Source organism: Alternaria conjuncta, assembly GCF_024043145.1.
Source record: "Alternaria conjuncta strain BMP 0040 chromosome Unknown scaffold_7, whole genome shotgun sequence".
NCBI lineage: Eukaryota > Fungi > Ascomycota > Dothideomycetes > Pleosporales > Pleosporaceae > Alternaria > Alternaria conjuncta.
In genome coordinates, this window is record NW_026250096.1 from 744388 (window position 1) to 759817 (window position 15430).

Sequence of the window (15430 nt, forward strand, 5' to 3'; positions counted from 1 at the left end):
ACCTAATGCAGCAGCCGCAATATGCAAGCCGGCACGTTCAAGCAGTTCAATGAAACATCGTTATGACTGCTTATATCAAGTCGCGCTTGACGAACTGGTCGTAGAGAGTTGATCCTAGCTTGGCGGGGGAGCGCTCAACAGTGACACCAGCGGCCTCAAGCGCGGTGATCTTGGAGTTGGCATCACCCTTTCCACCACTGACAATGGCACCAGCGTGACCCATTCTCCTGCCTGGCGGTGCGGAAATACCAGCGATGAAGCTGACAACGGGCTTGTTGGCAGTGTTGTACTCCTTCAAGAAGTCTGCGGCATCCTCCTCGGCGGAACCACCAATCTCACCAATCATGATGATACCGTCAGTCTCCTCGTCCTTCAGGAAGACATTCAGGCAGTCGATGAAGTTGGTTCCGGAGAAGGGGTCACCGCCGATACCGACAACGAGTGACTGGCCAAGGCCGGCTTGGGTGGTCTGGTTGACGGCTTCGTATGTGAGGGTTCCGGAACGAGAAACAATACCGACGCGGCCGCGCTTGTGGATGAAGCCTGGCATGATACCAATCTTGCATTGACCCTATTCAAGTCAACATGACATCCCGACTGGAAGAGGTAGGCAAAGAACGTACGGGAGCGATGATACCGGGGCAGTTGGGGCCGACCATGCGAGACTTGTTCTGTGTCTTGAGCATGTCTGTGATGCGGACCATGTCTGCATCAATCAGTATCTATGCCTCGTTGACCATGTCTGTAGTTCATACCGTGTTGCGGGATACCCTCAGTAATACTGTCGGTTGTTAGTTTCCAAGTACCCAAGTTCGATGTGTACACCTACGTCACAATCAGAGGAACCTCTGCGTTGATAGCCTCCTCGATACTGGCAGCAGCGACTGGCGGGCTACAAGTCTGTTAGATCGCATGGTCTGTATGCGGCTGTGGGGCATGGCGTACGGAACGAAGATGGCAGTAGCGGAAGCCTGAGTCTCCTTCATGGCCTCTGCTACGTTCTTGAAGACGGGCAGTCCAAGGTGCTCGGTGCCCGCCTTCTTGGGGTTTGTGCCTCCAACAACCTTTGTGCCTGTCGCCCTGTCAGTCCTCCCCCTCACAGGATTATATCAGCGGGTCCGTTGCGCATACCGTATTCAATGGCTTGTTGTGCGTGGAAGCTGGTCCTGCATTAGCCCCTCCTCCAACCACGCGCTCTTGCAGTCGCACTCACGTTCCCTGCTTTCCCGTGAAGCCCTGGAACAGGACCTTGGTGTCGCCGTTGATGCGAAGGTTCTTAATCGTCTCGGCGTACTGCGAGGAAGCCGTCGCATACTGCCTGGTAGCGGCCTTTGAGAGCGCAGAGCGCATCGGTTGCCGGATTGCCTGCATCGTGACGGGTATGGTGGTCACGAAAGCAACTCTGGGGTTTTTGGAGGGTATCGCGGGTCGGTTTAGTGGTGGTTAGCGGTCTGAGCGAAGCTGCGACATGGCGGGAGTTCTTCGGGGGAGCTTGGCCAACCTAAAATCTCGTGCCAGGGTCCGTCCGCGCCCGACAACTTCACGAAAATAACTCGTCTATCGAGGACACATCCCGACAGGTTGCAGTCTCACGTCGAGATGAAGAGGCCGAACATTCGAGTATACGGACATTCTGCTTGATCTGCGTATTACAGTACTGTGCTTCTGAACATGGTGCTGCTCGCGATGTGTGTTTTCAAGCCACGGTCCTCAACATCCAAGCATGTTGCAGTGCATGTTTCGCAATAGTAAGACATTCGCGGCGCGCATACACTGTGGTTAGACAGAGTCTTATTTTGTGCTTCATCTTGCTCAAATCTACAACTGTCCATCTTGTTCTCATTCTTCGTTGCGCGGTGTACTATAGTCTTTCTTTGACTGGACAGAAACAAAATGCAGGATGGATACATGCCATGAATGCAATGTATCGTAAGACGTATATAATTCTTACATGTTCTACACAGTTTATACACAATGATTGGACACAGATATTTAGTCGTTTAGCTTGCCGTAGAATGGGATTCCAATGGATTGGAGGAGTAGACGTGCGTCCTTGTTGTTGGTGGCATCGGTTTGGATGGTGATGTGGCAACCGGGAATCATCTTTGGTGGGTATCTGAACCGTGTTAGTCGGAGCACAGATTAATAGAGGACAGCAGACTAACGCATCATAGTTGACCTCAATTTCCGGGAAGAGGGCAAGTTGGTCTGGGGTGAGACCAAAGCTCATGTTACCGTGTCCGTCTCCAGACGAACCTGGTACGCCTTTCCACTCCTTGATCCTTGGCAGGACCACATCGATGAGTTTTGTCAGAAAGTGCTCGGCATCTTCCCGCTCCATCTTGGCCGTCACCGAGACATATCTGCCCGCACGCAAGCCCCACCCAACGACGTTGTGTCTCGCCTTGTGCGACACGGCTCGTACATTGCTGATGGCCTGCAGAATCATACCTGCGACGTGCAGATTCCCGCTGTTTTCCTGCGCTTCTGGCACCATGGAGTGGACTGTGACGCCTGTGATCTTGGGAATGTTGCGGAAAGTGCGGGGCTCTTGAAGCAGTCGGAGTACCTCACCCTTACCTCGTGGAGGCCTGAGGGGGCGGTTCTTGAAGTAGGGAGAGTCGCCAGTCCATTCTCGTAGTCTTTGCTCCGTCTTGGGAGCACGGTAACCGGGAGGGTAGTGCTGATATGTGAGGGTGAGAAGATCGGACGCGATCTTGCTCTGGTAGGTTTGCTCGAGACGGGACAGGCTGAAGGGTCCAGGCTGGAAGAGTCGCGAAGAGGGATCCGACTCGGGAGGTGGCTGGTGGGGGTGGAGAGGGCCGCGGTAGTATTTGGGGGACCGGTATTGGTATCTAGTATGTATGAGCCTGTGTGTCTGCTGGTGCATGCTTCAGCGGCCGTACCTGCTTGGCGGCAGCTGCTTGTTTCCTCTCCGCCGCAGCCTGCTCCGCGCTACGGGGTCGTAGTTCTTTGCCAGTTCCTGCGATGGCGGCGGGACCTCTAATGATGAGGCGTCTTCAATTTCTCGGACTGCGTCGGACGAGGCATTGCGGCGGCACAGGGGGACAGCCGCGCGGACAGCGGGTCTGGTGCTGTTGCAGAGGGCCGTGGCCGTGCGAAGTGGCAGCTCGCGCAGTGCCATGGGAGTGTGATGCGGCGTCGTCGTGGGTACGGGCCTCACAGCATGCGACAGCGTCTCGAACGGACTTTTCCTCGGAATACGCTATACGCGAGACGCGAGGGCGGCAGGGATGGGCGGTTTTAGGGTCCGCGGCTAGCCAATAGGGCTACCCCACTCGTCCGCACCTGCCACTGCTCCAGGTCGGACGTCAGCTCGCGACAATGCGGCTGATCGGCATCGGGGACATGCAGTGCTCGTATCTTTCTTTTTGTGTCTTGCGTTGAGGTCGCTGTCTGTCGGCCGCTCCTTTGACCGCGCGTCACCATTGCGCTTTCACCAACAAACTCCCATCCGCCGCCAACCAGCCCCCAAACACTCTCTCGCTTCCCCACCGACCACCGGGCTCAGGGCTCGTCTGCACCTTCCTCCACCACCGAACCCAATCTCGCTGCCTGCCCCGCTACCCACCGCCGCGTTCCCTTCACTGAATGGGTCTCGCCTTCACCGTCCACCACCATGAACGGCATGTCACGCTTTCTCAGCCGGCGCGACAAGCATCATGAGAAGCGCGCGTCCAAGCACGCCCATACCAAAGTACGCCTGAGCTCTTTCGCTTCTGTCAACTCTCTCAGTCCTTTGCTATGCTCTGCCGCCGTTGCGCTGCCCGAAGACTCGCCCAGCTGCCAGCGGCGCTTGTCTGCCGGCATCGAGACCATGTACCACAAGCTCCCATTTGTACTGCGAACATCGGTAGAGGATAGTCTTCTATTTCTACACCAAAAGCTGCCATGCCGTGCTTCTTCTCTTACACCCAACGCCGATCAAACTTCAACATCGCATTCTTCTGACTATGTGTCTCTGCAGTCCAAATCTACCAATGCTTCGCCCGACCTCTACAGAATATTCACGAGCGAAGGTCCCAGACCGCCAGCGAACAACGAGTCCGAGAAGAAGGTACGCGAGGGAACAAGGCTGCATGCGATCTGGCTGACGGGCTGCAGGTCAAGATGCTGCTTTCACGCCTACAAGGCGCCGGCATAACCAGCATGGGAGAGGAACAGGCCGAACACGCCCTTGCCTGGCATCCCAACGACATCGACAAAGCCTACGATCTTCTAGTGCTCGCCAACGAATCACTCGAAGGCGAGCTGAAGGACTTCAGTCCTGATGTGACCATGCTGGGCGCCATAAACCGCAACATGGTGACGTGCTATCTCGACGCGCTGCTGTTTGCCATGTTCGCGCGTCTCGACAGCTTTGAGGCCATGTTGTACGACAACTTTGAGGATGAGCCAAGGAAGAAACTGGCGGCTGTGTTGCGCCTATGGGTCAACCTCTTGAGGAGTGGCCAGCTCATCAAGGTTGATTTGGTACGATATACTTCGACATCTAACTCCTCCATGGCTGACGCATATCGCAGACAAAGCACCTCCAGGATTCGCTTGCCAAGTGCGGATGGGAAGATGCTGCACAGGTTCGTCAACAAGACGCTTCGGAAGCTTTCACTTTCATCACTGGCGCGCTCGAGCTGCCGCTACTCACCCTCAAGATGGACATCTACCACACCGGACGTGAAGACAAGGAAGATGACCACAAGTTCGTCAACGAACGGCTGCTCGAAGTCGCCATTCCAGAGCAGGAGGGCGATCACGTCGTCACACTGGAAGACTGTTTAGAAACCTATTTCAACAACAGAATCGAGGTCAAGCGGTACCTGCAGCGGCAGAATACGATAGCATCCATCAAGTCCAAAGACGAGGAATTCGTAGACAAGGATCCTGAGAAAAATGAGACAATACACATAGAGACGATGGAGATGGAGGGCTCGATGACTCCTCTCGTCTCTACGCCGATGACTTACGAGCCAAGCACACCACTGACTCCAACGCGACCAAATCTACAAGGCCGCCGTCGCGCTGATAGTATCTTCAGTCAGCGATATACACGTCAATCACAGGAAACAAGCAAGTTTGACGAGAAGAAGCATGTCGAGGACATGTTGGACAACAGCTCCAGCGGCCGACCACGATCAGCTTCTCTACTTAAGAAGGAGATTCTCATGCCGGCTTGGCAGTTCTTCAGTCTCATCCCCTGGTATACCGACAACGTACCAAAGACCGATGCTCAAGTCGCTGCGCATTTCTCAGTGAAGCGTCCGGTTCTCGGCATATGCCTGAAGAGATATACAATGACGCCACACGGCGCTCCAAAACGCCTGAACACATATATCGACATTCCGCTTGATATCGGTTTACCTCACTTCATATCTGATGATCGGATGAAAGAAGAAGGTCCGCTGTTTGGCAATTTCAAACTTGTCCTCCAGTCTGTCGTCTGCCACCGGGGCGTGTCAGTCGACTCTGGCCACTATATTGCGCTTGTCCGTGCCAACGCTCGTGAACGACCTGGCACCGCGCAATCGGATTCGGAGGAAGAGCTGGAGAAGTGGATACGCTTTGACGATCTCTCGCCCCAACGGGTGACTGAAGTTGACATTAAGACAGCCTTGCGAGAAGAGTCACCGTATCTGCTCTTTTACCAAGTGCAGCCTATTGATGAAGAGCTCGCTTCCCGGGGGGATCCTCCCACATATGCAGAAGCGCAGTCAGGAGTTCCGTCCGTAGACCCTTCACGAGAAACGCTAGCTTCCCTGCCCTCTACAACAGCCGCGGATGCCGAGACCGGTGTAGAGAACGACAACGTCAACACCAAAGATCCGCATACTGAATCCAATTCTACAGACGAGCCAGCTAGTCGAACCAGCATGTCCAGCAATCGGCGCAGCAGCACCGCGATCGAGGATGGCGAAGGCAGCCTACGTGGCCGAACTGAACCGCAAACACCAGATGATCAGAAGAGCAGCTTCTTGTCCGTATCCCGGCGCGGCTCTCGAATATGGTTATCGGGGAACAATAGAAGTCGACCAGGTAGTCCAAGCGGCGAGACTCGTTTGTCTCTTACGTTATCGAGGCTAACGGGACGCGGTAGCAAGGACAAGCTGGTTACGACTGAAGCTGCTCCCAGCGACGAGCCTCACATTGTGATTGAAAAAGTGAAGAGCGTAGAGAACGATCAACAGGGCCACTCTCCAGCCAAAGAGAAGAAAGAAGCAGGCTTGTCGGGCAGCAAGAGTAAGAAGGAGAAGAAAGACAGACGGAGGAGCAAGAGTAGGGACCCTGGTACAGTCCTAGAGAAAGGGAAGAATAAGGACAAAAACAGGCCGGATCGCGAATGTCTGGTGATGTGAGGAAGGCAGGGTTTGTGTACATGGGAGATTTCCTCTCTGTTTGTTCTTTGGTTATTTGCATTGCATATCGCCGCGACACCATTTCGCGATTGGGTGTCTACGAAGCCGGCGAGGGAGTTTTGAATCATTAGCGCGGCGTCATTGGAACATACAGAGTATGGCTTGAGATTGGATTTGTTATGGCACACGCATGTTGGGGACTATAGACGAGATACCCTGCATCAGAACGATCAGAAGGAGCAAATGACCTTCTCCATCTTCCATGATAGACCTGTGCACCTTCTATACTCGTGACGCGTACCAAAACTTCTGTGTCGTTCTCGCTCTATGTGTCTAGAGAAGCCATTAGATAAGACTAGAAGGGTGAATGCCTGTTGGGGCTAGCCAGCGGCGGGCAACAACCTGGCCTCTTGGGTCGCGCGCTAATGATGACCCTCGCCCACCACAAAAGTCGCCCGCTTGTTCTTTACCCTCTCACCCACGTTTCGCGCAACCACATCTCTACCCCCAGCTTCTTGTCAAACGATCGCGAGAGCGACCTTCAATTCTTCACGCCAACAATCCGCTTCCAACGTCACAATGGCCATCAGCCCGCAAATGTACGCCAGATCCACTGCGCCCGGTGTTGAAGACAGTTTGCTAACTCGACTGCAGTTCCAACCTGGTCATCATCCTGGGATTTATGCAAATCTCCAAGAAGATACCTTTCGACGACCCGACTGTCCTCAACGGCGTGCGCGCGCTCTACATCGTCTCCAACCTGATCATCGCGGGTATCTACCTCTACGTGCAGGCGCAGATCAACAAGAAGAATGGTGCGTGGAAAGAAGAGCCCGGGGTAGACCGACACAGCGACTAACAAAACACCACAGACATGACTGTCGTCAAATACGTCGAGCCGGCCCCGATGGGCTCAGGTGAAGAACCGAAATTCGTCGCTACCACCGTCAAAGCCTACGATCTGCAGAAGCTGCGTGAGCTCTTCAAGGCCCAGCTGATGGGTGTTGGCATGATGGGCGTTATGCACCTTTACTTCAAGTACACCAACCCGCTCCTCATCCAGTCTATCATCCCCCTCAAGGGCGCGTTCGAAGGCAACCTCGTCAAGGTCCACCTCTTCGGCCAGCCGGCAACCGGCGACCTCGCTAGGCCGTGGAAGGCGGCTGGTGGCATGATGGGCGCCATGAGCGGCGGCGAGATCAAGACGGATAAGAAGAGCATTGAGGCTGCTGAGCGTGCGGGCCGTGGCGGTGTCAAGGATGAGTAGATGGGCTGGTGTGCCGTTTCTACGGGGTTGCCATGCATATGGTGTGCATGGGAGCTGTCTTTCTTGATAGAGCTTGTTCGGTTCGCTCGCACTTTACGCAAGAACTTGGTTGAGCGACTATGCGCTTGCCAATTGTATAACATGGACGTCTGATGCTTTTGCCATTCGCCAACTTAATTCCACGGCTTGTACAAACACACTGCATGCAGCTTGTCTTTACGTGTCCATGTAACCGGATGCTTTCTTGTTGTTCGACTCCTACAGCTAACCTTGTCACAAAGACCCGCTCATCTATGTTCGATCTATGAAACGCCTGACCCTAATAAGCCTTGAGCTCTATGCCAACACGCACATATCCGTCCGTTCTAGCCGTCATCCAGCGCGGATCTCCAGCAAACGCCATACTAAACACAACACATGAACAGCAAGAGTGGTGGATTAGGTCTGTTGAGCCCATGTCCGACTCGCGTCAAAAACCGAGACAGCGCTGGAAGGGTCACTGGTTCGCTTGAGAACAACGGCATCGTCCATGGGAGTTTAGGGAACCATATGATGCGTCGGTGGCAGATGTTATTGGGAGTAGAGTGGTTGGCGAAGATGATAAGTGAGTGTTCGTCGTCTGCTCTTACCTAGGTAAGAGCCCCTCGTGGACGTAATGATCGCGCTGCGGTACCGGTCCTTTGGGTTGGAATTGTGAATGAAGTTATTCGTACGACTTGGTGCGTTGCTTTCATATACCCCCACTCCACTGAGGAAAGTAGCCATCTTGCAACGGCATGGCTGCAGGTTCATTTTCGTAGTTAAAAGGGTCGCCCCAGAAACCCTGGGTTTGTTAGCCAAATGACCCCGTCTACCTGATCATGTCATGGTTACTTACGAAATCAAAGTCGGGGATTACATCCGTGCTAGCTTGTACGTCGCCTACGATGTTGTTGATGTTGTTGAGATTGATGTCATCCCAGCAAGGCGCATTGTCTTGCATGGACTGCATGGACTGTAGCAAGTCGGGTTGAGTCTGCATGGGTTCTGGTTGAGATGGCCCTGGCATGTTTTGTTGGTTATAAGCTGCAGACGGGTTTTGGTAGGCGTAGCTTGGGATGCCTTGCATTGCCGGATATACGCCCGTGTTGCTGTTGGGTGCGTTGTTGTTCAGCGGCATGGGAATGGAAGGCACGATGGGTTGGCTGACGTAGGTAGTCGATGGCTGCGGCGGCCCTCTTGGCGAGAGATTGTGTTCTGAGACGGCCTTGTCGATCATGTTTTTGACTGCTTGCCATGCTTTGGCGCTGTTGTTCTCGCGGAGGATACGAGACATCTGGAGGGCTCTTAGAGCGCGTTGGCGGTCAGGTGCGTTGAAGAGGGGGTTGCGGAGTTCTGATAGGATATGCATGATGGCTTGGAAAGACGCGATTCCTCCTTTGAAAGTTAGCTCTTGTGTCTCACTGGGTGGGTATTGTCGGGGTTACGGACCAATGTGCCATTGGAAGCGAGCAGCATCGACATCGGCTGCCGCTCCGTTTAGTGTTTCGACGCAGTTTACTGACTTCTCGAAGATCCTAGCATTGTCAGTCATTGTTGTTTCTCATTAGGGCCCTGACTGGAACGTACGATCGGCGGATCTCGTCCGAAAAGACTACATCGCGGTAAGCACGCGGCATCCGAAGCCAAAACAGTAAGTAGGCACGCCACTCCAACAGTGAAGCCAGTCCCAGCGTCAGCCTCTCCATTGGCACCTCTGGGTTAAGGTTATGCAAATATTTTCGCTGATTCTCTTCATGAACTTCGTCGAGCATCACTTTGATCTGCTCATAAAGATCTCTGAGTTCTTGTGCTGGATCAGGACGAGATGTTCCATGGAGTCCTGAGTCTAGCATGCGGCGTTCAAGGCGGTAAGTGCTTTGAACTATACGCCGTAGAGCTCGCATGCCGTTGAACCGGACAAGTTGGAACGTCATAGTAGTAAACTTCGGTTCGTCGTACGGGGCCGGACCGGGACTTGCGCCATCTACAAGGTCCTCATCGTTGATGTTTCGTGGAAATAGCGTCGTGTAGAAGTCCTCGGTGATGCTCGGTTCCTGCCCTTTGCATTCTGCTGCCCGGAACTCCAAATGCCCTAGTTGATGCCACATACGCCGACGTAGCTCAATAGTCAGAGCGTCCATGGAGCCGGTCGGGAATAACGATGGATCTCGATGCAGGCCTTGATTCAAAGCGATGCGAAATGCGATGCCTATCAGAACCCACGCTTTTCCTGCTATATGTGTGAGCGTTGCAGAACTATAAACATCTAGCACACTTACCCATATCTTCTTCTCTGGTAATACAGGTCAACCATAATACAAATCCCTGGAATATCTCCAGATTCGATGTTGTGAGATAGTTTTCCCGAGCCAGTGAGATCTCAACACCCAGCTGAAATCGATCGAGGAGTGATTCCTTTGTCTCGCCAAACTTGTTGTGCACTACCTTTGGAGGCAGAGAGTTGATCGCAGAGAAGTAGATGGCATAGGCCATGGGATGTGCTTCGTTGTTGTAGGTGGAAAATTTGCGCATCACCGTTGGCCTATGGGTAATTCTCACCATAGGATCTACATTTGCGAAATAGACGTCCAGCAGCGTGTCACGGTGCTCTTTTGTGCTCGGTAGCAGGTTTTCTAGATTTGATCCGGCTCCTGCGCGACCGAGGGAAAGTAGGTCAACCAGACTGCTTTGCGGCACTTCCTTCCTCTCTTCGTCGGTCTTATCACCAAGCAAGGCCTTGATGTCTTGTATCTAAAGCTCAATCAGTATTGTTCAATATTCCTAGAAACAGAGAAATACAATAAGAATGAACGTAGCTTTCGCTCGGTGCAACTCGGAGATATGTTCTGTCATGTCGAAAAGCGGCACTCACCTCATCGGCCAGTAATGCAAAATGCAGAGACGAGACAAACTGAGACTGCCCATCATTCAACAGGAGGGTCCCGTCGCCACCATCAGAAGCGATTCCTCCTCCATGGGAAGTCTGGCTATTCGACGATGGGGTCAGCGCCTCCACTTCTTTCCTGTCTAATTCAACACTGGACCGTACGGATGCCGTGGATTTCGCCCCCTGTCCCGCAACAGCTTTCTCTAAAAGATATTCGAGTCTGTCTAACCGGGCTTGCACGTCACTGCCTTTTCCGGTCTTTCCAGTGGCCCCAGCCGCGGGTTTCGAAATCCTTCCAGTAGTAGTGGATGCCGGTATTTGATCTGTCCAGGTACACACATGACTTCCTCGCATGCAAGAACCGCATACTGGATGTACGTGATCACATTTGACTTTCCTGCGCCGACATGTCAAACAAGAGGAGATGACGCGATGTCGTCCTCCGCTGGGTTTGCTTGCTGAGCCCGGCGAATTAGACGATATGCCGACTTTCGATTCTACCATGCTCGGGGACGGTTTGCGATAGTCTGCATGAGAGTCTTGAAGTTTTCGACAGGGTGGATCGGCCCCCGGGGAGGAATTGGTTCCGTCGCGCCTTGGTGTTCGTTGCGATTCTCGCCCCGCTAGCTGACGGGCCGCCGTTACCCGTTTGGGCCTTAGCGACGATCAACAATCTTCCTCCGAGAACTATCCGACCAATGCTTTCCAAGGTTGACAGCAGACACCTCGGTACATGCATGGAAGTTTCATATGCCACTCCCGTGGACGGCCTAAGGGTGCTTCGAGGTGTCCAGCTTTGGATGTGGACCCTGTGTCGTCATAGTATCACATGCTAACGTCCTGTCCCAGTGATAACTGCTTTCAGCTACAAAATCTGACGGTCAGAAATAAGCACGCTGACCGGAAGGAATTATTTGCAATATTCGATTCGTTCAGTTGATACCTAGGTACCAGAACGGCGTCGGCCAGTTGTCGTGACTGGCCGTGCTTTTCGATTGCCCTGCACCATTCAAGTTACATCGCGCTTCCGAAAGCGCAAGCTTAATTTGTGACCTCGGAGTTCCTAATTCCTAGTTCACGTACTCCTTGCGCTTCGTCAACACTTACCATAGATCTACCGGCTACAGTTTTATTTACTCAGATGCATTGGGTGCACGGGAAAAATTAGAGACTGGGATCCACAAAAATGTGCTCATTACAGGCAGCGCAGAGGCGGCTATCGTCCACAGTTCAATAAGAACCAGCGGGATGCTGACTTGCGCTGGAATGGAGGCATCTCCGGACCTCCTTACTGGATTTACATGCTTCATAAGAGTGAGAGGGTAATTTGGAACGAAAACCGACTGTGAGGATAGCAACGTCTCAGTCTTCTCGGACCAGGTCAAATTTGGAAAAACCGCCCCATCCGATACTTGCAGTCAGCCTTGGAGGCATACCTCAGGTTCACCCTTCCCAGCCCCATTTCCATATAAGATTATTGGATGTAAATAGACAGCTGCGTCGTGTGATCGTATAACTGCTCTCAGGCAATGTTGTTCAGTTCTATTCGTATCTCACATTATATTAGAATTTCCGCCCCTATGTGGCATCGTATCTGTTACACACCCAGCGCTTTTACGCAACCATATAATAAGATATGCCTTTACCAATTGAACCCATGCAATCCGAACACCTTCAACAGATGCTGGACATTTATTTAGCTCTTTCCATCTACGGGATTTTCGTTCAAAGATCAAGATCAAGGTCAACAGCAGGCAGACAATCTTGAGCCCATTCAGACTACTCACAGCGTCATGTCGAGACACATCGAGTGCGAGGACCTACCGGAACCTTGTGGTGGAGGTGGTCTCCCTGTGGTCGGATCAGGCCTGCACGCCGTGGAGCACGAAGATGAAGGGAAGGAAGCCTGGGTTTATCAACATGTCGTTGCGGGAAACCCCACGCTCAAAGAGAACCAATCGAAATCGTTCGGAGGTTTAACACCGTGGCTCTTCTGGTCCATATTGGTCGTTGTAAGCATTGTCGTAATCGCTGCGTCTGTGGGTGGAGCTGTAGGTGGCTCTCTAGCAGTCAAAGGGAACAGGAAAAATGCGCCACCATCTTCTGTGCAGAGGTAGTTCCCCCATGCCTAGAGAAACCCATTGGCAAATGTATACTAAAGTGTGAGCAGCGCGCCAACCGCTATACTTCTGCCCAGCACAGGCGGCTCAAGTGATCGAACGTCCTCCGGACCACCGAGCTTCTCCTCCTCTAAACCCACGAGTGTACCCCCTTCCCTCGTAACCACGGACTGCCCAGCCAGTAACAGTACATCGTTCACACCCAGGGCACCTTCGGGCAATCCAGGACAATACGGATTCATCAAGCATTGTGGATTTGACACCGACGGGCGGACACTGATCAAGGCTTTCGTCCTAGACCTCAATACATGCCTTGCGCTTTGCTCGAATTGGAACTACCTACAAGCCGGGGGTGATAGATGTAATTCAGTGGCATTTAAGGTTAACGAGCCACCACCGGGGAATTGCTGGGCAAAGACAGGGACCTCATTGAAGCTAAGGGATGGGGTGACTGCTGCTCTACTGCAATGAAGGGGCTGGGGAAGGTACTAGGGAAGGTAGCCGAAGATGATTGGTGATGTGCAGTGTGGAGAATGCGGAGGCCGGAGGTATTCTGGTACTCCAGGATGGAGCTTGTTATCGTCCTCTAGAGCGCCCGAGCGGCCTTTGCGCGCTGTGCTTTTGGCGCGTCGGAAATTGCGTATATTGCCAAGTTACCATGACAGCAGAATTGAGTTCGTGAATATGTCGTGTCAGACGGTCGTGAACACGAAAAGACATGTTGTTGCTGGCAAGAACATGGTTCAGGTGGATCCCGAAGTCGTCCCGTCGCGGTTCAGGTGACAGGCGCACGCTAGATAAGCGAAGATGCCGACAGCCTCCTCATTTTCACCCAATCGTGGACCCATCGCCGTCTGCATGCACTTCGTCACACGTCACTGGTGTGATTGCAGCTCGTTTCGTCGTCTGCCCGCTCTTAGTGGTTCATGCTGAACCGCCAGGGCTGCCTTTCGCGGCGAGGCTGGGCTAGATAGCAGCAAAGCTTGCCTGCGCCATGCCATCTTCCTTGCTGAGGGCGTGCCCGTCAACTCGTCCAGATTATTCCGTCTACTCTCCCAAGGCCACAAACATCGCCGGCCCCGCTGCGAGCTTGTCCGAAGCTGATCTGAGATGAGACTGCGCGGACGCATAGCAGCATAGACTACCAAGAGGCTTCACCGCTCGCGGGATCAACATTGAGCGCATACCAGAAGGGCAAACATGCTCAGTCTTTGTTGAGATGGCGACTCTATCTCCTGGTGCGTGTGGGCATTTGGGGCTATTGGGATATAGCGCGCTGACCGAGTCGCATTCATAGACGTCCGCCATTCTACCCTCAAGTCGCTCAAACTGACCTGCCCCTCCGCCGAAGTTATTGAAGAACCGCAATCTGCATCGACCCTTGAATCACCTGTAATGGAGCAAGAAGGCTATCCATTCCCCGAAGTCGGAGACGAATGGTCTGACGAGGAGGTCCTGATACCCAGGCATAGACGGAAGGCGCCCTACATACCACCGCTCAAATTCGAGAAAGTTACAGCGACATCGGCCGAGACATCATCCGACGAATCATCGGCATTGGGCAGCCCGCAACGACTGAGCGCGACTATCAGTCCCCTCGTACCGCCCAAAAGCCCATCGCGACCAGACGCGTCGAGGGGTAACAGCCAAGATGATCTCATACAGCGGTACTACCAAGTCACAAAAGAGCGAGATGCGCTGAGGAAACAGCTGCAGAGGAGGAGCATGGGTCCACATGGGATGCCTGCAAAACGTTCGATCGTGTACAGATCTGAAGAGAACACTTTGATTGAAGAGCTACTCGCGTTGCGATATGAGATACGAGTATGGAGTGAGGAGTATTTCGGCGGACCCATCAAAGCCACGAGCAAGCGACCATATCTCACTAGAGCGAAGGAACTGTTTGGGAACCTCACAGACAACTACCAGACGTATCTGAAGCACCCAGAGGAACGGCCGCTCCTCATCCAAGCATACGTTTGGATGAAGCTACAGCAGAAAATATTCAACAACTGGCAGAAGGGCAGTGGATATGTATGGGCAGGCAAACTGGGAGACAGGAAGCTGCGCGAGATTAACGACACATTGCGCAAGGGTACGCTACCCCGCCCCCGGTGAATCTCTAATGATTACAATGCTAACAAGGTACAGCTGTTAAGAACGAAGCCCAAGCCGAAGAATACCACCAATGGCGAGCCATGACCGTAAACCTCCTAGTCCCTCAGGTAGATGGCAAATGGCGTCCCACTTTCGATGCCGCGCCCGTCCTAAAACGAATATCCCGTTTCTGCAGTCGCATGCGCCGCAAATTACGGCCCTGGTCCACACAGTCTTTGCGTTCAGGGAAGGAACAACTGGGTACCATCATTTCAGCATCTGTTGCGTTAGATTTGAAGATGAAGCGCCAGCTCGCCGACTATCGCTTCGTTACATTCACTGGCGGTAAGAAGGATCAATACTGGGGCTACGGGTTCTACGACAGTGAAATGGAGGACGTGTATGAAGATGATGACGAGAACGGCAGTGGTGGATATGGCGTCAATGGCAGCGCAAAGGGCAGGCGAGTAGAATTGGCACTTGCGCCTGCACTCGAACGATGCGGTAATGCTAATGGACATGTCTTCGATCAGAGTTTCATGATGGTAAAGGCGGATGTGAGCTGTAAGAGATTAGAGAAACCTGAGAAGAAGAAGAAACAGCAGCCTAGGTCAAGAGGCGGCAGTAAGGGCTTTGGGCTGTGGGGCAAGTGAGACTAATGGATGTA

The 15430-nt window shown here is 53.1% G+C and overlaps 6 protein-coding genes across 6 annotated transcripts; 3 read left to right on the forward strand and 3 right to left on the reverse strand.

The window, feature by feature from the left end:
* Positions 1–70: 70 nt before the first annotated feature.
* On the reverse strand, positions 71–1371 carry TCA8 (Succinate--CoA ligase [ADP-forming] subunit alpha, mitochondrial; the record flags this gene model as incomplete). Its single annotated transcript, XM_051469604.1, has 7 exons — positions 71–571; positions 624–706; positions 756–781; positions 830–892; positions 946–1072; positions 1132–1160; positions 1214–1371. 7 exons carry the CDS (start codon positions 1369–1371, stop codon positions 71–73), a joined length of 987 nt encoding a protein of 328 aa, XP_051326435.1.
* A 621-nt stretch (positions 1372–1992) lies between these two features.
* On the reverse strand, positions 1993–3145 carry J4E85_005358 (uncharacterized protein; the record flags this gene model as incomplete). Its single annotated transcript, XM_051469605.1, has 3 exons — positions 1993–2116; positions 2166–2855; positions 2907–3145. 3 exons carry the CDS (start codon positions 3143–3145, stop codon positions 1993–1995), a joined length of 1053 nt encoding a protein of 350 aa, XP_051326436.1.
* A 495-nt stretch (positions 3146–3640) lies between these two features.
* On the forward strand, positions 3641–6371 carry J4E85_005359 (uncharacterized protein; the record flags this gene model as incomplete). The annotated part of the gene is made up of 3 exons (XM_051469606.1): positions 3641–4078; positions 4126–4494; positions 4545–6371. 3 exons carry the CDS (start codon positions 3641–3643, stop codon positions 6369–6371), a joined length of 2634 nt encoding a protein of 877 aa, XP_051326437.1.
* Positions 6372–6950: 579 nt separating this feature from the next.
* J4E85_005360 (uncharacterized protein) lies at positions 6951–7638 on the forward strand (the record flags this gene model as incomplete). The annotated part of the gene is made up of 3 exons (XM_051469607.1): positions 6951–6970; positions 7026–7186; positions 7244–7638. The coding sequence occupies 3 exons, from the start codon at positions 6951–6953 to the stop codon at positions 7636–7638; spliced, it is 576 nt and encodes a 191-aa protein (XP_051326438.1).
* Positions 7639–8368: 730 nt separating this feature from the next.
* Positions 8369–10512, reverse strand: J4E85_005361 (uncharacterized protein; the record flags this gene model as incomplete). The annotated part of the gene is made up of 6 exons (XM_051469608.1): positions 8369–8461; positions 8516–9054; positions 9109–9194; positions 9247–9889; positions 9939–10410; positions 10459–10512. 6 exons carry the CDS (start codon positions 10510–10512, stop codon positions 8369–8371), a joined length of 1887 nt encoding a protein of 628 aa, XP_051326439.1.
* Positions 10513–14061: 3549 nt separating this feature from the next.
* J4E85_005362 (uncharacterized protein) lies at positions 14062–15416 on the forward strand (the record flags this gene model as incomplete). Its single annotated transcript, XM_051469609.1, has 2 exons — positions 14062–14761; positions 14818–15416. 2 exons carry the CDS (start codon positions 14062–14064, stop codon positions 15414–15416), a joined length of 1299 nt encoding a protein of 432 aa, XP_051326440.1.
* Between the last annotated feature and the right edge of the window lie 14 nt (positions 15417–15430).